A 20,190-nucleotide genomic window follows, 5' to 3' on the forward strand; every position below is an offset into this window, starting at 1 on the left:
GTCAATGTGGTAAGTTGCTAAGAAGGGCTAGTTGGCTTTGCACGTTGTTTCCTGGTCCTGGCTGACCCTCAATTAAAGGAGACTCTGAATTGTAAACACTTTTTTCCCTGGCCAAGGACAGGCACTAGTATTTGCTTCTTTTTCTGCCTGCTGAATACAAAATTGAGGCCAAACAGGGACCCAAAGGGAATAAGTCCCTTACCAATATGCCCTTGACATACATCCCTAGTTAGGATCAATTGAAATATTTACCAGACACTTATAAAGCTACTGAGTTCTGGCCAAAAAGGGGAAAAAGGTATGTTGTGGAAACTTCTGTGAGTCACCCACCAGCATTTACCAAGAGGTCAGTGTTTTGCTGCCAGAATAAGCTAATATTTGAATGGAAGGTGACTTTTAAACAATCTAAGGGAATACTTAAACAGCAACATCCCTCTACACCATGACCTATAATATTACATTTGCCCCTTTTCATCCAAGAGTACGTTTGCTAGCTTAACCCCAACTATGGTTTCTGGGTGGTAGTCCATCCTATATAATAAAAGCCTAATATGTGAATCAACCGAATGGCAGAATGACCAGTGGAGCAACCGGTTGCTATGATGCGCACTGACCACCAGGGGACAGATGCTCAATGCAGGAGCTGCCCCCAGCCTGCAGGCCAGGCCAGCCAAGGAAGGTGCCAGCAGGGGGCCCCTGACCACCCCGCCAGTCGCCCCACAGATCGGCCATGACCACCAGCCAGGCCTAGGGACCCTACCCGTGCAAGAATTTCGTGCACTAGGCCTCTAGTTGAGAATAAAGTGGATTTCAAGTCTACATGTGTTTCAGGAAACCCCGATGACAGCTATGTGGCTCAGCTTCTGTGCCCTGAGAGGCTAATTAAAGCTCAATCATGAGATCCCAGCAAAGCAGATGGGAGGTTAGGGGGGACGGACCTGGACAAAGTGGGATCCTGCAGGAGGAAACTGGCTTGTATTAAAAAGGCCCCCACCCCTTTTAAGGGCAATGCCACCTCAAACCTCTAATATCCCACCGCCTATAACAGTTTAGATTCCCTGAACTTTCATATCGCTGATCATGTGGTACAGACCGTCCCCTGATCTTTCCTTCCTGGACACGTCACCAGGCATGCGGTAGACCTCCTTAGAGGAGAAACAAGGGGGCCAGAGAACAGCCTCATAGGACTCCTTTGAATGACTACTCCCTTAGCAGTAAGCCCTTGGGACAACGAGGTTCTGATCCACATCAACAAAGCCTCAGGTCTCTGACCACAGAGACAGTTTTGGTTAAATTAGAGATAACATCTAGGCCTCACTTATGTTTTAGCTCCAGTCCCAGAAGAGCAGCAAAACTAGACAAAATGATGCCATGACTGACATCAGGACCAGCTGCAATGACTAATGACTCCCTACCCTGGTGCTGACCAATCAGTAGAGACCATGATCCTGAAAGGACACATCTGAAAAAGCTGATGAATTCTATTGAGATCCTCCCCCGAGACACCCCCACCCCGCCCCCACTAAAATCCCCGCCTTTGGAAACTGATAAAACCCTTAATATAAAGGACCCGGTGAGTGCGCTCACACACAAGCTCGCGTGCTCTCTCTCTCTCTCTCTCTCTCTCTCTCTCTCTCTCTCTCTTTCTGACTCCCTCCTTCCCCCCCCTCTCTACTGATGGATTGGTGGGCACCAGAGCACGGGGTCATTATTCAATGCCGCTCGTCTTGACACCATGGCTGATTTTGTTGCTTATGTGGGCCTGAATCTGAAATATAACTGAGACATAGATGTTCTCTAGGGAGGAAAGGTCAGGAGGTCCAAATCTCTTGGCCAGCAATACGCTAGGGGAGGAAAAGTCACCCTGGGGGTGAGCTTCCACCCTACAGCAGGTTGTCCATTGCTAGGCACCTGGGGCTTTCCAACCTGATGACCTTCTGTACCAGGCCCGTCGTCCTTGCTCTGCTCATGTCTGTCCACCTGCCTACAACAAAAACCACATGACCAACAATATACTATACTGGGGGAGGAAAGGTCACCCACCCTGCAATACTTGTGTTCTAAGGCTTTTGTGTGTGTGTGTGTGTCTGTTTTTAATCCTCAACTAAGGATATGTTTTTGTTTCTTTTTTCTTATTTTAGAGAGAAAGGAAAGAGGGGAGGGAGGGAAGGAGGGAAGGAGGGAGGGAGGGGATGGAAGAAGGGAGGGAGGAAAAGAGAGGAAAATAACTAAGGATTTGAGAGAGAAACATCTATCGGTTACTTCCCGTATGTGCCCCAACCAGGGATGGAACCTACAACCTAGGTATGTGTCCTAACTGGGAATTGAACCCGAAACCAGAACAGCAGTTCCACAGATCTGGTGGTGATATGAATGGGTTTCCAATCTCTGATCCTTGTACAATCTGGATTGTCCACCATTAAAATCACTGACAAGACCATAATACAGCATAAAATATATCAACAGCTTGAAAAAATGTAGTGAGAAAAACTTTCAAATCATAACTGTTGTGTTTTTCTTATCAGTACCTGGCTCCAAGAGTGGTTCTTCAATATCCTAATTGAAAAAGAAACGAGAAAATAATGATCAACATAATTTGATGAACAAGAATAGATCCAGAGACAAATGGCAAGGGGGGGGGGGGGGAGAAGGGTTCGAGAGCAACCAAAGGACTTGTATGCATGCATATTAGTGTATAGGATGACGCTCCAACCAATTGAGCCATCCAGTCAGGGGGAAACACTTTTTTTAAATAAATAAAATGTAATCAGTGGGTCAAAACACTATGATATGCACTGTATTGTGAGGAGCATCAGTGAGGGGGAGAAGCTACAAATTAAAAAAGAAAAAAGGGTTTGAATCCCATCCCTGAGAAAGACAGTTAAGCAGCAGGAGCCTCTGAGCAGATGTGGAAACTGAACTGGTCTTGGAAGGAGGGATGTATAGGGAGTTGGGAAAGAACATTCCAGACAGGCAAATGCCATGAACAAGGACCCTGAAAATAACTGAGTAGAAAATAACTGAGTATGTGGAAAATAACTGAGTAGCTTGAGCAGACCAATTTATCTGGAGTAAGACACCCATATAGGAGAGAGTAAATAAGTCGATTAGGTCTATTTTACTGTAGCCTGAAATGTCAGGCTGGGACATCTGACTTGTTCTGAGCACAGTGGGGAACCATTTACAATTCTAGGGACATGATGAAAGCAGCATTTATAAATGTGCGGAGAGAATGACAGATGGGTTTCTCAAGCAGCCACATACACACGACATCACCGGGGTCCTGCTAAAGTACAGATTCTGATTCTGCAGGTCTGGGGTGCAGGCTGAGAGGCTGCGTTTCTGACATGTGCCCCAGGGATGCCCAGAATGCTGGTCCCCAGACAGACTGAGTAGCGGGGGATTAGGGTATGGTTCTAAATTCAAGAATCCACTGAGCTGTAATACTGAAACAGAAAGAGAAAGCATGACATAAAAAAGAAAAAAAACACACTTTTTACAAATTTGTTATTCTAATCTGTTCACTTGTTTGCAAGAAACAAACATTTTTCACTCAACCCGCTGAAGTAAAAAGGGTGACTCTAGCCCTGGCCGGTGTTCTCAGTGGTTAGAGCAGTGATGGCGAACCTTTTGAGCTTGGCGTGTCAGCATTTTGAAAAACCCTAACGTAACTCTGGTGCCGTGTCACATATAGAAATTTTTTGATATTTGCAACCATAGTAAAACAAAGACTTATATTTTTGATATTTATTCTATATATTTAAATGCCATTTAACAAAGAAAAATCAATCAAAAAAATGAGTTCGCGTGTCAGAGGTTTGCCATCACTGGGTTAGAGTGTCAGCCCATGCACCTAAGGGTCGTGGGTTCGATCTAGACCCAGGCCCGGGCATGTAAAGGAGGTGGCCAACTAATGCATCTCTCTCACATAGATGTTTCTCTCTCTCTCTCTCTCTCTCTCTCTCTCTCTCTCTCTCTCTCTCTCTCTCTTCTCCTCCTCCCCTCCCTTCCACTCTATCTAAAAGCAATGGAAAATACCCTCCAGTGAGGATTAACAAAAACCAAACACAAACAAAAACAAAGGCAGTGTCTCTTGAACCCAAAGAAATATTTTCCATCCTGGTTCTCACTGCTCTTCCCTAGAACCCAGTCCCGTTGGTACACCTCCCCCCAAAACACAACAAAACAAAACAAACCACTACCACCAAAAAACAAAACACCTAAACAAACAAACAAACAAACAAACAAACAAACAAGGGTGTCTCTGAAAAGAAACATGGGAGAATCTGGCAGAAAGCAATGCAGAGTGTGGCAGAATGTCTCCAGGAAATGGAAAGGCACCAGGCAGTGTTCTCTCCATCCAGCTGGTTCTGTGCTTTCCTGTCTCTTCTGCTTACTCATCAGTTTGCCCATTAGGACTCTCAGTCCTGACTCTAACTGCCACTTCAAGCATCGGCTACCACCTTACTGCAGGGGCTTAAGTCTCCGTTCAGCTTCTCAGGACAGAATCAGAATGGACCCGTCTTTGGACTGGTCCTCAGCATAAGGAGTCCTTCTCTGGTCCAATCATCTGTTGCTGTGGCAGAGTCTCCACATAATATTTCAGGGATGAAAGGAAGGAGAGTTGGAAACAGCAGGCAAATTGGCCAACAGGATGCTAAACTGGAGAGACTCTCAGGTTCAACTGAGGCCTCTAGATGTCTAGCACTTCTCATGCTCTAAAGGCAGGTGTTTCTCTGAACAAGTTAAAACATTGAGAAACCAGTTCTGCCAGCCTTAAGCCTTCATTCACTTCCAGACTAAATGAGCTGGTGAAAAATTCAGAGATTGAAGAAACAGGTGCCGAGGTCTGTTCCCAGCTTTTCTGTGCATTTCCTCCCCCCTGCTGCTGCGCAAGAGATTGAAGAGGGGAGCTCATATCCTTCAAATCTGGGGGTTTTCAAGAGACTCATTTGGAGAGCAAGAATCACTTGAGAATCTGGGGGTACATGGAAAATGGTATCTCACTTTGAAAAGTCTAAAAGTGAAAGGCTGAGGCTACATCAGCCAGGGATAGCAGAGCAGCAGAAGGGAGGGAAGACAGAAGGAGAGACGCAGTCCCAGGAGTCAGCTGCACTCACACTGATGGGAGGTTGTGGGGGCGGGGGACGGACCTGGACAAAGTGGGATCCTGCAGGAGGAAACTGGCCTGTATTAAAAGGGCCCCCTCCCCTTTTAAGGCAATGCCACCTCAAACTTCTAACATGGACTAGACTTCTTACTATTTGAGAATCACCAGAAAGGTATGAGACGGGCCCAAGATTTTATCCAAGGTGCGTGGAAGGTGACTCTTCAGAGCTGGTTTGAATAGAGAATGGGAGTGGTGGTGGGGGGGTCCCACCCGCGCCCTACTAAGTCCAACATGTTCTTTAAACCAAATGTCAAATGATGTCACTCCAATGGTGTTTGCAGATTCCAGGCGCTAATTAAGTGGAGAACAGTCCAGCAGCCTGAAAACAGAACTTGGAGTTGAAAAAAAACATTTTTTTTTTTTTTAATCCTCACCTCAGGATATTTTTCCATTGGTTGTAGAGAGAGCGGAAGGAAGAGAGCAAGGCAGAGAGAAATATCAATGTAAGAGAAACACACTGGTTGGTTGCCTCCTGCACGCAACCCGACTAGGGCCCTGGGGCCAGGGAGGAGCAACCAAGGTATGTGCCTTTGACGGGAATGGAACTCAGGCCCATGCTCTGTTCACTGAGCCAAACTGGCTAGGGCTGGAGTTGAAAATTTGTTTGTTAGTCAACTTATACTTCTTTCTTGAGATAAAACAGTGCTTTATTTGTGATTTAGAACCCAACAAAAAATTCTCTAGAAGCTCCAATAAAGTAGGACTATAGAAAAGGGACTCATGAATCAAAAAAGAATGACAGAAGGAAAGAAATAAATATTCTCACTTCTATAAAAGCTGCACATGGTTTCCTACTGAAAATTATGACCGACTGGAGAATGGAGAAGCTAGTTGAATAATAAATATCATGTAAAGTAAGTCCTCACTTAATATAGGTTCTGCGACTTGAAGCAAAACGGTATAAGGAGAAACTGAAACCGTAAAACAAATGGGTCCAGCCTGCGTGTAACTACTCTAGCCAATAAACCAGAGACAGGGTTGAATCATATGTAAGCATTTATTCCAATAATGCTGGCAGTATGGGGGAGAAGCAGATCATCCATGAAAATCTGCTCTGCCCACCCCCCACCCCCATAAGCCAGCTACTTAGAAGGACAAAGATTACATGGGGAAGTAGGCAAAAGGAATAAAAATGGGCATAATGGTTACAGATTACAGGCAATTTGGACTGGGGAGTTGCAAAGGGCTCCATGGACTCCATTTTTTTTTTTTTTAGCAACAAGGTTGTTAATCTTTCCATAATAGTATGGATGAAAGGGGCCACATACTAACCTGACAAACTCAGGGAAGGCCTGCATGGCGGATTTACAAACTCAGAGACCTAAAGTAACCACAAAGGATGGTCTGAAATTAAACTTTAACTAAAAGTAGTTATGGTGGGTAGTTACATCCTAGACTGTGTTAACGTAAAAAAACCATTGAAACCTGTAAAGAATTTTTGTGAGTTTATTTTAGCCAAACTGTCGACATATGCCGGGAAGCAGAACCTCAATGAATTGAGATAGTGCTCTGGAGAATGGCAGGGTTACATCCGTATTTATACATGAAATTCATTGGTGACAGATTTAAGGAGGTGGGATTAAGCGAAGCGGGGAAACCTCTGTGATAGGATAAAAAGTAAAATGATGGACACATACTTAGGTGGGTGCAGGAACAATTAACATGATGATGAAGGAATCTGTGGTATCTGTCCTGGGACCCAGCACACCTGGTTGTGCCCCAGGGGCTCCATAAAAAGGGAAGTCACAAGTTACCCAGACATCCCAGGGACATGTTATCATAGATGCAAAAAGACAGATAGGCTCAGTTACTACGGTAAAGGTTGACCTTATCAGTGAAGATATCGGCTTAAGACGTAACTGCCCACCATAACTGCTTTTAGTTAAGGTTTAATTTCAGACCATCCTTTGTGGTTACTTTAGGTCTCCGAGTCTGCAAAACTGCCATGCAGGCCTCTCCTGAGCTTGTCAGGTCAGCGTGTGGCCCCTTTCGTCCACAACTGGTATCTTCATTGTGAAGTATGGTACCTATTTGCTTTGTTTAACAATAAACAGGTTATTTTGATTTTCTGAATTATATAAATCATCCCATTTGATTAAATGCCTTATTGATTGTAATGTGAATATCCCATGGGTTGTGGTCATACTGGTCTTAGAAAGCACATTTTTCCTTCACCTGGGAAGGATAGCACAGTTATCCCAAGGTCAGAGGGCTCTAGACCCAAAACTGTAATTTAGATAAACCCAGGTTCCTCATTCCAGACCAGAGGGCTCTTGATAATGTATTTCTGTCAATTCAGTGACCCCAAGACCCAAAACTATAATTAACATGCTTAATTCTGCTTCTGTAAACTGCTTTTTTGCAAACCAGGTTCCTCATTCCAAACCTTGAGATGTAATCAATACCTTTGTGATCTTTGCTGATATAAGTCTGGTTTTGCCACCATCTTAACAATATGAGATTTGGGGAATGGCCCCTCATAGTCCCGGATTGCAATAAATGTGACTCTTTAATTCGACTTCTTGAGGCGTCCTTCTGTGTTTCGCGGGGTACATTACAACAACTGACAAGGTCAACCTTTACCTTAACTGTGAGCCTATTTGCCTTTTTGCATCTATAATAACACACCCTTGAAATATCTGGGTAACTTGTAACTTCCCTTTTTCTGGACCCCTTGGGGCACAACCTAATGTGCTGGGGCACCAGGACAGATACCACAAATTCCTTTATTGATATGATGTTAATTGTTCCTGCACCCACCTAAGTATGTTATCTATCATTTTACTTCTTATCCAATCCCAGGGGTCCCCCCCCCGCCCACCCTCCCACTTTGCTTTCTTTCACCTCTCTAGTCTATCACCAATGGATTTCATGTAACCCATCTACATCCCTCCTTTGATTGTAATGTATAAATATAGATGTAACCCGCCATTCTCCGGAGCATTATCTCAATTCGTTGAGGTTCTGCTTCCCAGCATTTGTCGACAGTTTGGCTCAAATAAACTCACAAAAATTCTTTACAGGTTTGAATGTTTTTATGTTAACAAGAGGCAGTTCTCGGATAAGGAGAATGGACTAAGGAGGATGGACCACAATTACAGGTTAACTCCCAGGTCCTGGGGAGTACACTCCCAGCCAGGTTAGAATCAGAACAAAACAATCACAGTTAACAAAGCATGGTTTCTTATAACTATAGCTAGGCTCCACTCTTCTATTTCTCCCTCCCACCCCTAACAAAACCAATTTTACCATACACTAGTTGATACAAACAAGAATTAAGTTTCTATGGCATCTCATCGATGTTGTAACAAAACATTATCCAAGGACCTGTATTTTGAGATCATCAGGTAAAAGAAGTAAGACCCCAGCCCCACTCTTATCATGAACACAGGAACCCAGAAGCTGAAGAGGGAGGTCAGCCATACACATGCAAAGGTCTGCATTCCCCAGCATGCTCCACCCTCAGTGAAGTAAACTTCTCAGATTCCACTGGAATCACGGATTCTTAACCAGTTCCCAATGTATTCCTTTGTTTACTAAACATTTCTCATGCTAAATCCTAAGCTAATGCATTCCAAATTTTGTTTCTTACAGAGCCTTCTCTGTGTATGGCACTGTTCAAACAGCTCCTCATGGAACTTATATTTGAGTGTGTGGCGGTGCAGGTAATAAATAACACATCCGGCCCTAACCAGTTTGGCTCAGTGGATAGAGCGTCAGCCTGCGGACTCAAGGGTCCCAGGTTCGATTCTGGTCAAGGGCATGTACCTTGGTTGCGGGCACATCCCCAGTAGGAGGTGTGCAGGAGGCAGCTGATGGATGTTTCCCTCTCATCGATGTTTCTATCTTTCTATCCCTCTCCCTTCCTCTCCGTAAAAAATCAATAAAAAATGTTTAAAAAAAATAACACATCCAAGCGCCCAGCTAATTATTTTGATCAGACAGCTATTCCGTAACTGAAAGCAGTCACAGCAACTGATAAGCGAGGACTAAAGTTGTCAGCTCACAAGATATAACACAAGCAGTGTTGGTACACAGAGCTCACCTGACATGGAGCAGTGAATGGGTAAGAACTTGTCCTTGCATGTTCCCTTTGAGGTTAAAAGGCCACACAACATACTTTGGCCAATGGAATGTGAACGGAAGTGATGTGAGTGGAACTGATGTGCTACTTCTGGGCAGAAATTTTAAGAGTCAAGGTATAAGTTGGCACATTCCCTTGTCCCTGTTGTGATGATCATGGAGAAACCTGTGAAGATTCTGTCGTCCTAGTTTCTTAAGTGGATACAATATGAGCAGAACTCCCTTCCAATCCAAGATGGATATTCAGTATGAGTGAAAAATAAACTGTTGTTATTTCAAGCCACTAAGATTTTCAGGGTTCTTTGTTATTGCAACATAACTCAGCCCATCCTGATTGACAGTCTTCAAACTCTATAAGCTTCTAAGCTTTGCAAGAAGACAACGATATCTCAAAAGTCACTTCCAAAGAGAGGAGTTAATGTGGTTAAATTTTCTTTCTAGAAAGGGAAAACTCATAGTGCCAAATTTAACATCTCCCAATTAAGTTTATGTTCACAGGACATACAGTCCAGATCCTTACATCAGATCAACCATCTTGGTAAAGAAAAAACTCAGACTTTCTTTCCCTCTCACCCTGACTCGAAAGTCTCTGACCTGGTGTTTGACAACCGCAATCAATAGGCTTAAAGGGGGGGTGGTTGGGGGGGAAAGGAGGACATGTGTAAAACTTTCAATAATAAAGATTTTTTTAAAAATAGGCTTTGGGAACATAATTTTGCCTGAAATAACCACACTAGAGATTGGGGAGTAGCTTTTGCTAAATTTGATAGGTGCGGAGACAGTGCTATAATAATTTTGTGTGTCTTACTGACTTTTAGTACCCTCCAGAAATTCAGAGAAAGACTTGATATTATTTCTGTCTAAGCTACAAGTTCTTGCAAAAAATTCCAACGCTATTTAATCATTAAGAACCCCTCTAATTAAGAGTGAGATATGAAGTGGAAAGAATGAATTCTGGACATTAATTTCTTTGAGGTTTAAATCTCAAGGGCAAGAGAATTTGACTTTAGACATTAATTTCCTTGGATTTTAATTTGTAAGGGGTTTTCATCTTTAGACTTTAATTTTCCCTGGGAATTTGATAATGGAAGAGTTTATGGTCACATCTGGAGGGTCTCTGTGCTGACTGCATTTTATTATTGAAGTATTGTAATGGTGCCAAGTATTGCAAGCCCTTTATACCTGATCAGACAATATTCATGAATATAATTGGTATGGAAAATAGACGAGAAGATAAATTTTCAGATTTAGAATTTCTATAATTCACATACAATTTGTAATAGTTATAAAACACGGTCTGTTTTATGTCCTGTTTAGCAGCTTCTCTCTCATGTAGGTTCTTGGTCCTGGAAGGGAGCTCAGGTGGGCTTTGAAAATTCATGGAATCTAGACCATTCTAGCACCATCTGATCATCCAACAGCTCCTGAGAAATGGAGCGCACACAGCTTCTCCCCAGTTTTGAATGCTACCTCAGATGAATTCTCTAAACATTACACACCAAGTGGAACTCTGTCTTTTAGGGTCAGATGTTTTGTTTTGTCTTGTCTTGGTTCCCTCTGCCCCCTCCCACATATGAATCTTGTTGCTATCGTGACATGTTCCCACCTATACATATTTGGGAGCTCATACCTTGCTACCTAAACTTGTTATGGATGCTGTTAATGAATTTTAGCATTTTCTATCCAACTTGCTCTCTGTCTTTGTAGGAAGATATGGCAATATTAAAAAAAAAAAAAAAAAACAACAAAAAACAATGCCACTCCTAACTTCCCAGAATTCCCTTCGCTTTTTTCTTGATCCCTTCATGCTCACCAAATAAATACCCTTTTTAGAAAATGTTTTTTAGTGACTTTTAGAGAAAGAAGAAGGGGGAGGGACAGAGAGATAGAAACATCAATGAGAGAGGAAGACATCGACCAGTTGCCTCCTGCATGTACCTCTATTGGGGATCAAGCCTGTAACCTAGTCAGGTATATGCCCTGACTAGGAATTGAACCATCAACCTCTTCATTCTTGGGTGGATGCTCAACCGCTGAGCCACACTGGCTAGGCCATCAAATACCTTTTCCCATCTCTTCTACCTCTCCTGCCTCCCAACTGAGTGTGACCATGTGTCTAGGTCTAGCTAAGGAAACATGAATGGAAGTAACAGGTGTTACTTCACAGCAGTGAGATCCCTCTGCATCACCCCCTCATCTCTCTCTCTCTGTTTCTCTTTCGGCTCAAAGACTGAGGCAGCCTGGATCAACGGGTCTCAGCATACGGGATAGTTATCTATAGCATAGTTTGCACCAGCAAGAAATAAACTCAGCCCTAACCGGTTTGGCTCAGTGGATAGAGCGTCGGCCTGCGGACTCAAGGGTTCCAGGTTCGATTCTGATCAAAGGCATGTACCTTGGTTGCGGGCACATCCCCAGTAGGAGGTGTGCAGGAGGCAGCTAATCGATGATGTTTCTCTCTCATCGATGTTTCTAACTCTCTATCCCTCTCCCTTCCTCTCTGTAAAAAAATCAATAAAATATATATATATATATATAAAAAAAGAAATAAGCTCATGTTTTAAGTCACTATTCTTTTGGTGCTGCTGCTACAGCATAAAACCAGACTACCTAGACCAGTGATGGCGAACATATGACATGCGTGTCAGAGGTGACACGCGAACTCATTTTTTTGGTTGATTTTTCTTTGTTAAATGGCATTTAAATATATAAAATAAATATCAAAAATATAAGTCTTTGTTTTACTATGGTTGCAAATAACAAAAGATTTCTATATGTGACCCGGCACCAGAGTTAATTTAGGGTTTTTCAAAATGCTGACATGCCGAGCTCAAAAGGTTCACCATCACTGACCTAGACCCTTGCACACCTACTTCCTCTATTAATTATCCATTTTTCCTCTGTAGTTATATTCAAGCATCTCTTATCAAAAAAAACAAAAAACCCAAAAAACACCCTTTCCTTGAGCCTACTGTTTCTCAAATTATCATATATTTTCCCACTCACTCACTGATACATTTCTGGAAGGAAAATCTATATTTGCTACTTCCGCTTTCTCAGCACCCACTCACTCCTTAATTCCTGGGGATCTGGCTTCTGCTATCGTCATTCTTCAGAAATTATTTTTTTTAAGATTACCAATAATCTACTTGCTAATCCACACTCAATCCTGCCTTCTCTGGTCAAGTGGTTTTAATTTCTTTTTATTTCTTTTTATCACAGACCCATTTGAAAATCAGAAAAAAATTATGGATCTTCTGAGACGGCCCCTGCGAGGCTGCGACAGCCCCAGGAAAGCAAGCGGAACCGCGCTAGCTGTCCAGATGGCTTCGTCGACGGCCCGTGAACCAGCGCGCAGCCCCAAGCACAACTATCACCTGCAGGGCGAGAGGGTCGAGAGCAGCTGTAGTGTTGCTTTCTCCTCCCTTTTGGTAGCGAAATCCTCATTTTAAACATACGAGGACACATTATTTTAAAAAGCCATTACATGTCTCTGTACCCTTTCTGAGTAGAGTGTGAACAAGTCGTGAGAGACCTTTCCAAACACAGGGGCACGTCGCGGATGGAAATAGCTACATTTTCCATGTGTATGACCTTTGACCCGGCAACAAAAAGCGTACACCTATGGATGAGGACAGTGGGGGGGAGGGGGGTAAGAGCAGAGGGTGGGGTGGGAACTGGGTGGAGGGGGGCTGTGGGGGAAAAAATGGGGAACAACTGTAATAATCTGAACAATAAAGACTTATTTAAAAAAATTAAAAAAAAAGAAAGGCAAATAATGATCTCATATGTGGAATCTAAAAAAAAACTGAGATCACAGATACAGTAAATGGATTGGTAGTTACCAGGGATGGGAGGTGGTGGGGTAGACAAAATGGGTGAAGAGGGTCAAAATGTACAATTTTCCAAATATAAAATAAGTCATGAGCATGCAAAAAAACAAAAGCACAAAAAAACAAAAAAATTATGGATCTTATTCTCAGAAAAATCACATATACATGCATACAAACTTTTCATAAATGTCAGTGTTATGTTTTTTGGGTTTTTTTGATCATCATGCTCTCCCAAAGCCCATCCATAAATAGCCTAATCATCTCTGTGCTTTGGGTAAAGAATTCTGCTCTGGTGTATACTTAAGAAAGAAACAGAAAGCAAAGAAAGTTATTCATTCCCAAAAAGGTCACATGGAGTATTCTTTCACTTTCTGATATATTCTCCTATGTCACCCTAAAGTTTCGTCTCCCCTCTATTTTTTGCACTCCTGTAAATGGTAATGTATTTTGCACTGACATCTATTTCTTCATTCATATCTCTCTCCTCTCTCCTCCCCTTCCCTCCCCTTCTCTCTCTCTCTCTTTCTCTCTCTCTCTCTCTCTCTCTCTCTCTCTCTCTCTCTCTCTCTCTCATCTCTCTTCATTCAATTATGGAGTACCTGCAGAGTAAAAAACAACAGTGTGTTTCTTTCCTTTTTTTTTTTAACATATTTTATTGATTTTTTTACAGAGAGGAAGGGAGAGGGATGGAGAGTTAGAAACATCGATGAGAGAGAAACATTGATCAGCTGACTCCTGCACACCTGCCACTGGGGATGTGCCCGCAACCAAGGTACATGCCCTTGACGGGAATCAAACCTGGGACTCTTGAGTCCGCAGGCCGGCACTCTATCCACTGAGCCAAACTGGTCAGGGCAACAGTGTGTTTCTTATCCCAAAGGAAATGATAGTATAGCTGGGAAAAAGGCATACTTACATGAAAACTTGATTAATAAAATAAGAATATGAATAAGTGAGAGACATATTGAACTATGTCTAAGGAAGGGTCAGACACTGCTTTCTGTAAGATAGGGAATGTAAACTGCACCTTAAAGATGGGCTGGTTTTTTGTTTTGTTTTGTTTTGTATTGATTTCAGAGAGGAAGGGAGAGGGAGCGAGAGATAGAAACACCAATGATGAGAGACTCATTGATTGGCTGCCTCCTACATGCTCCACACTGGGGGTCGAGCCCACAACCTGGGCATATGCCCTGACCTTGAATCGAACCATGACCTAGTTCATAGGTCTTCGCTCAACCAACGAAGCCACGCTGGCCGCGCTGGGCTGGGTTGTTTTTTTGTTTGTTTGTAATTGGGGGGTTTTTCACTATTAATTTTTATTCAAATTCATCATATCAGAGATTGTCTCTTTCTGGGAATATTTTTTTATCCCCACAGGTTGGATTAGGGCACTTCCTCTGGGGCCCTAGTACTCTTCTCCAGGTTGGGAGCCCCAGGGCATCTGCTGCCCCGCTGGGTCCCTGGACTGGCCCTGTGGGCACACAGTCCTTGAGGACACAAGAAGTACTTGGGAGAAATGAGCTGTTCAGGCATTGCTCTGAGGAGTGGAAAGTGTGCACCTGCCCCATCAGTGCTTGCTGGCTGGTGGCTTTCAGCACTCCCACTCCCATAAATGCTCTGCACTTTGCCACTGCAGGTCCCTAGCACAACCCACGGGGTCCTTAAAAGTCATCATCGTCACAGATGTCAAGGTACACATCGAAGGCCTCTCTGTTGCAGTTCCCATCAGGAGTGAAGACGTATTTGTGGAAGGTCCCATCTACACAGATGGCGATGACAGAGTTGACATTCTTAGAAGTGTTGCGACCGAAGGCGCAGATGCAGGCCGACTCAGCAGGCACTGTGAAACTCGCCAGGCTCCACTGAGAGTCCACGTATTGTCCAATCATAGCCCCGACTTTGCCCACCCGAGCTAGCGCAGAGCGGCGGTTGAGGCGGGTATCCTTGAGGGCAAAGATGTGGACCGTGCCCTTATCACTGGCAGCGCACAGGAAGGAAGAGTCCTGGCTGAAGCTGATGCAGTAGAGGGTGGCAGGATCGGTGCCTCGGCGCAGTTCCACCAGTCTTTCCTTGGACTGTGTGTCAAAAAGGCGAATAAGGGTGCCCTTCCGGGAGGCCGAGGCCACTACGGTGCCTGGCTGGTTCAGGGACACGCAGGCCACGCCGCTCTGGTGTGCGCTGATGGTAAACGGCGCCGATGAAGTGCCCGGCTTTGTGCTTGCCAGGTCCACCAGTTGCAGACTCCCGCACTTGGGTCCTGGGAACACTAGTAGCTGTTTCTCCAGGCTGGGGCAGAGGTCACAGAGCCCCTTTGGGTTGTCCCAGGTGTCGAACTCAAACAGCTTCCGGGGATTGTCAGGGAAGGAGTACACATAGATGCGGTTTCTCAGCACAATCACAATTTTGTCATGGCGCATGCGCACAGCCAGCACTGCCTTGGTGAAGGTGAACTCCAGCACCAGCTTGTCCTTGGAGTCCTTGCCCTCCCGGGCATCATCCCAGATCAGCACTGAGATCTCTGAGAACTTGGGGCTGCTACCACCACCCACCAGGGCCAGCAGGTTGGAGCGGTAGAGCATTTCCACCAGGCCCATGCTGCCCACCTGCTCATGGTCCAGGTGCCCCTTCTCCATCAATGGTTCCACGTTGTAGATGTGTACACCTGTCTGCATGGCACAGCAAAAGCAGCTTTGGTCTTGGTTGAAACGCAGGCTGGTCACCCTTCGAAGTGGTTGCTGAGTCATGATTCAGGATTGCTTCCCTGGATACAAATGGGGATAGGCTGGGCTGGGTTTTTGATAAGTAGAAAGGGAAAATGATGTGATAAGTACAATAGGAAGCATTGTGTGAGCAACAAAAAATATGTAAATATAAATGAAATGTTGAGGTAGGTTCCACATGGATTGACAAGAGAACACAAAGTTAGATAAAAACAGAACAGTAAGGTGGGGCCAGTCTTATGTTAGCCTTGAATACCAGGTTAGAGTGTCTGGGCATTATTTTGTGGATTGTTTTAAAAGGGAGACGCTGAATAAATATTTTTGAGCAAAGGACTGACGGGATAAAGTGATCATTTAGGAGATTAAAAGATCTCCTATAAAGGCCAGAAGGAGAAGAGTTAGGAGCCTGTCTCCAACAATCCATAATCTGAACGTGTGAGCTGCAGAACTGAACTGCTTGGGGAGAGTGACATTAGCAACAGTGGCAGAGCTGATGTAGCAGGCATGAGGACGCGTGGCTTGGATGGCCCTTCAGCTGGAAGAATGTGGTTAGCTAATAGCGGCCTCCGGCCCAGCACCTTCGGGTCCTACCACAGCAGCATTCAAGCTGCGGTCACCATCTTCCCGGGAAGCCTGCCTGTGACTGAGCATGGCGATGCGACTAGGGTCTAGCCATTTCTGGCCAGTGCAGGACTTCTCTACCAGGCAGCCTTTGCCCCAGAGCTTCCCACTGGCTCCGACTTTCCTAGATCTCCACCAGGGTCTGAGGCTCCCCCTGTCCAATCCTGTTTCCTCCCTTTCCTTCCACAGGTGGCAGGTCAGCATCGGGATCTGTAGAGCTTTCCCTAATTAATCCTCCTTCCTCCCCCTTTACCTCTCATAGGTGTCCTATCACACTCCCCAACTACTGGGAGGGAGGGGGGAGAGGGGGAGGGAAACTTTGGAAATATGAAAAGTTACACATTATTCAAGTAAAAATTAAACTGATAGCCTGAATTAAATGTGTCTAATAAAGGCATTTCTAATTTTATTTCATGGGCCAGAAAACTAAGAAATGTGATAATAGTGATTTTTGGATTGAGAACAACACCAAGGTTACACTGCAGATTTGAATGAGATTTCTGCATCCCGAAATCTTTTCTCTGATTCAACCTGAGACTAAGTACAAGATGAAAGTAGCTATTTGACATTTTTTTTTTAATTTAGAGAAAGCAATTTATTTTACAGAGAACGTTTTCATCTCACAGCTGAAAGTAATAATGGGATAAGTGGGAGGAGCCGAGCAGTTTTCTGAGACAAGTACTGCGGGGGGTTCAGCAGATATGAGTGGCAGTACAGACACGAGAACTGCGTCCTTCAGATAGCAAAGATCCCTGGACCTTCTCTGAAATAGACTTTAGGTCTGTGTTCATGAGACACTTCTGTGAAAATGGAAAGATGCTCCTGTCATGGCAGGGTTGAAAAAATAGATATGAATGTAAAAAGAACTGTCTCAAAATACACCAACTCGATATTCAGAATTTAACGGAAACGCTAGATGACAGACTAACACTATCAGCTAAACATAACCACTCTTCCTGTTTTGTTTGGTGGGGGAAGTTAGAGTGCGATGTTAGAGTATGTTTTGTGTGTGGGTTAGGCTGGGGGAGAGTAATTGGCCACTGAGTTTCAGATGTTCAGGGGTAAGAGTAACGTAGAAATGAAATTGTTACACTGAAGTAGCTTTGAGCTAATATGTAACTATTTGGTTAAATGCCTAATCATTTCATTCCTATTTTTAACTGCTACCCAATACAACAGTTTCCTTGAAACATTTCAATACTATAAATTCAAATTGTTGCTCTCAGTCCTTAACCCCTGCCTAGCATGACCTCTCCCCTGCTAGTTTTCTATTTTACACACTTGCTATCACAAATTATTTTCCTCCTTATTCTACAGATTCCCAATTTTCTGCTTTTTCCTCACTCCTTTCATATCTTTTTCACAACCCTCTACTCTCAACTGAGGACACTGCCTCATACTTCCCTGATGAAACAGAAGCCATCACAAGTTGCTCATCATCCCATTCCCAAATCCCATTCCCCAATCTATAATTCTATCTGCATCTGTACATTTTTTTCCTTCTTCCCTCCCTTTCAATGAAGGGAGCGTCTCTTCTCCCATAATTTTATTCCTTCTCTGAATCCAATACCTCTTTCTCCACGTCATTATCTCTCCCTTCCTAATAAATCATTCTTTTTTATTTTTATTATATTTTTATTGATTTCATAGAGGAAAGGAGAGGGAGAGATAGAAACATCAATGATGGGAGAGAATCATTGATCCATTGCTTCCTGCATGCCCCACAATGGGGATTGAGCCTGCAACCTGGGCATGTGCCCTAACTGGGAATCAAACCATGACTTCCTGTTTCATAGGTTGATGTTTAACCACTGAGCCACACCAGCTGGGCTAATAAATTATTTTGATCCCAAACAAACACATGTTAGTATCTCTCATCTATTAAAAAAAAAGTTTTCTTGAGTTATAATATCTTTAAGCTACATTCTCTTCTTTTGCTTCCTCTCATAGAAAACTTCTTGAAATATCCTCTCTATACATGCTCTATACTCCCTCACCAAGTCACATTTTTTAAAAAAATCCTCACTGGAAGATATGTTTTTACTAATTTTAGAAAGAGGGAAACGGGGAGGGGGGAAGGGAGGGAGGGAGGGGGAGAGAGAGAAGTGTATTAGAGAAACTTCAATCCATTGCCTCCCGTATGAGTCCCCACTGGGTATGGAACCTGCAACCTAGGCATGTGCCCTGACTGGGAATCGAACCAGCAACATTTAGGTGCATGGGATGTTGCTCCAACCAACTGAGCTACACCAGTCAGGGCACCAAGTCACTCTTGAATCCTCCCCAGCCAGTTTCCTTACCCTACCATGCATCTGAAATTGTGCCTGCCAAGGTCAACAATGATCTCTACAGGGTAAGGCAAAAGTAAGTTTACAGTTGTGAGTATGCAAAACACAGTTTATTCTTGTTATTATTTATTATTTTATTATTTTCCATGTGAACAACCGTAAATCTCCTTTTGCCCCAACCTGTATAGTCCCAATCCATTGGCCACTGTGGTCCTTACCTTACTTGATTCTTCAGCAGCATTTCTCTCCCTAGACACGCTCTCCACCCAGCTTCCGTGCTGCCACTCTGCGCAGGATAGTTAGGACAGCAGGCCTGAGATGGTTATCCTTCCAGGGAGCTTCCAACACTGGCCCTGAGCTAGCATTTGGGAACTTGATTTTCAGCAGTGTTCCCATGGTTTCCTAATAGCACGATGGCTCACTGTGCCTAGCTAGACGGTATAAACAGTGTGGCTTATGCTGAACACCTGCTTTCCTTCTGGGAACCTGGACTTTTGCAGGCAGAGGGTGCCTACATGATCAGACCCCAGTAAACAATCTTGGGCGCCGTGTCTCTAATGGGCTGCCCGCAGCAGAAACATCATAAACATGTCGCTGGGCGTTTTTACTTCTCGGGGAAGAGCATGCTCTGCATGGCCCCTCATGGGAGGAAGAGGACATAAGGAAGCTGCCCGGGATTCCTCCAGACTCCAGCACTGTTTTCCCCTTCTAGCCCAGAGCCGTGTGCTTACTCATCACTGTGATCGATCTTAGCTGGGAGTACAATTACATGCTGAGTCCAGTGAGCCTCTCAGAGAATATCCATACCCGAACAGAGAGCACCAACCTGCCCTGGTTTTCCTTTTCTCTTGCTCCTTTGTTGGTTTGTCCTGCTCTGTCCCACTTGGAGGCCTCAAGGTTTTACTGTCTTCTCTTCTCTATCCTCTTTTTCAGGTGATCTAATTTAGACCCTTAACATTAAATATAATATCATCTATATGCTGACAACTTCCAAATTTATGTTTCCACTAACTCTAGAAACTGAAATCCAAATGCCTACTGGTACTTGAATCTTCACTTAGGATCTTGTACTGCGGTTGTTTGTTTCTTTGGTAAGATTTTTCCGTTTATGTTCAAAAAGGATTAGTCTAAAATTTCCTCACTCCATTTTGGGGTCAAGTTTGAATTAGTGCTAGTTCCTAACTGCAAACTGCCAAGGCATATTTTTAACCTTCGTCACTTACCTCTAAAGCACCTCACTGTTCACCACTGGCTCTCTCTTCAATGTGCTAGTTATTTTTGTTATGACAATGACAATGACGTTCAGAGTTAGCTTTATAAATGACAAGGCTCCTCGTGTGATGCCCCTGCTCAGTGCTTACAGGATAAACCACAAACACCTGGGGAAGGCATGCACGACTAGTTGGAATCTGGTCTCAGCTTTCCTTGTCTCTTCTCTTGCCATTATCCACACTTTCTGTGCTCCCACCACACAG

At 43.9% G+C, this 20,190-nt stretch overlaps 2 protein-coding genes across 11 annotated transcripts in view; both read right to left on the bottom strand.

Moving 5' to 3' along the window:
• Positions 1 to 20,190, bottom strand: part of ACYP2 (acylphosphatase 2) — a 182,288-nt gene that overhangs the window by 153,778 nt on the left and 8,320 nt on the right. For 3 of the 8 annotated variants that reach the window (XR_009447974.1, XM_059659830.1, XM_059659832.1), the window contains exons 3-4: positions 18,934 to 19,001; positions 2,529 to 2,556 (exon numbers count right to left, since the gene is read on the bottom strand). Coding sequence is in view for 5 of the 8 variants with exons in the window: in XM_059659830.1 (XP_059515813.1) it covers positions 2,529 to 2,556; positions 18,934 to 19,001 (96 nt within the window). In the remaining 3 variants the exon portion in view is untranslated. Of the gene's footprint in view, positions 1 to 2,528; positions 2,557 to 15,879; positions 17,250 to 18,933; positions 19,002 to 19,938; positions 19,999 to 20,190 lie in introns of those variants that run through there. The other 5 variants (XM_059659836.1, XM_059659831.1, XM_059659833.1 and 2 more) reach the window with 5 other exon arrangements.
• LOC132213369 (WD repeat domain phosphoinositide-interacting protein 4-like) lies at positions 14,386 to 20,010 on the bottom strand. 3 transcript variants are annotated; one of them, XM_059659826.1, is made up of 3 exons: positions 19,939 to 20,010; positions 18,934 to 19,001; positions 14,386 to 15,873 (listed from the first exon to the last, which is right to left on the bottom strand). In XM_059659826.1, exon 3 carries the CDS (start codon positions 15,828 to 15,830, stop codon positions 14,748 to 14,750), a length of 1,083 nt encoding a protein of 360 aa, XP_059515809.1. In that variant the 5' UTR covers positions 15,831 to 15,873; positions 18,934 to 19,001; positions 19,939 to 20,010; the 3' UTR covers positions 14,386 to 14,747. The 3 variants fall into 3 exon arrangements, with proteins under 3 accessions (XP_059515809.1, XP_059515812.1, XP_059515811.1); XM_059659829.1 differs by lacking the exon at positions 19,939 to 20,010 and having other exon boundaries at positions 14,386 to 15,847; positions 18,939 to 19,001; XM_059659828.1 differs by lacking the exon at positions 19,939 to 20,010 and having other exon boundaries at positions 14,386 to 15,847; positions 18,934 to 18,977.

Source organism: Myotis daubentonii, chromosome 12 (genome assembly GCF_963259705.1).
Source record: "Myotis daubentonii chromosome 12, mMyoDau2.1, whole genome shotgun sequence".
In the NCBI taxonomy this organism is placed as follows: domain Eukaryota; kingdom Metazoa; phylum Chordata; class Mammalia; order Chiroptera; family Vespertilionidae; genus Myotis; species Myotis daubentonii.

Excerpts from the sequence above, each read along its gene's own strand:
- LOC132213369 (XM_059659826.1), bottom strand. The coding sequence starts at position 15,830 with ATGACTCAGCAACCACTTCGAAGGGTGACCAGCCTGCGTTTCAACCAA.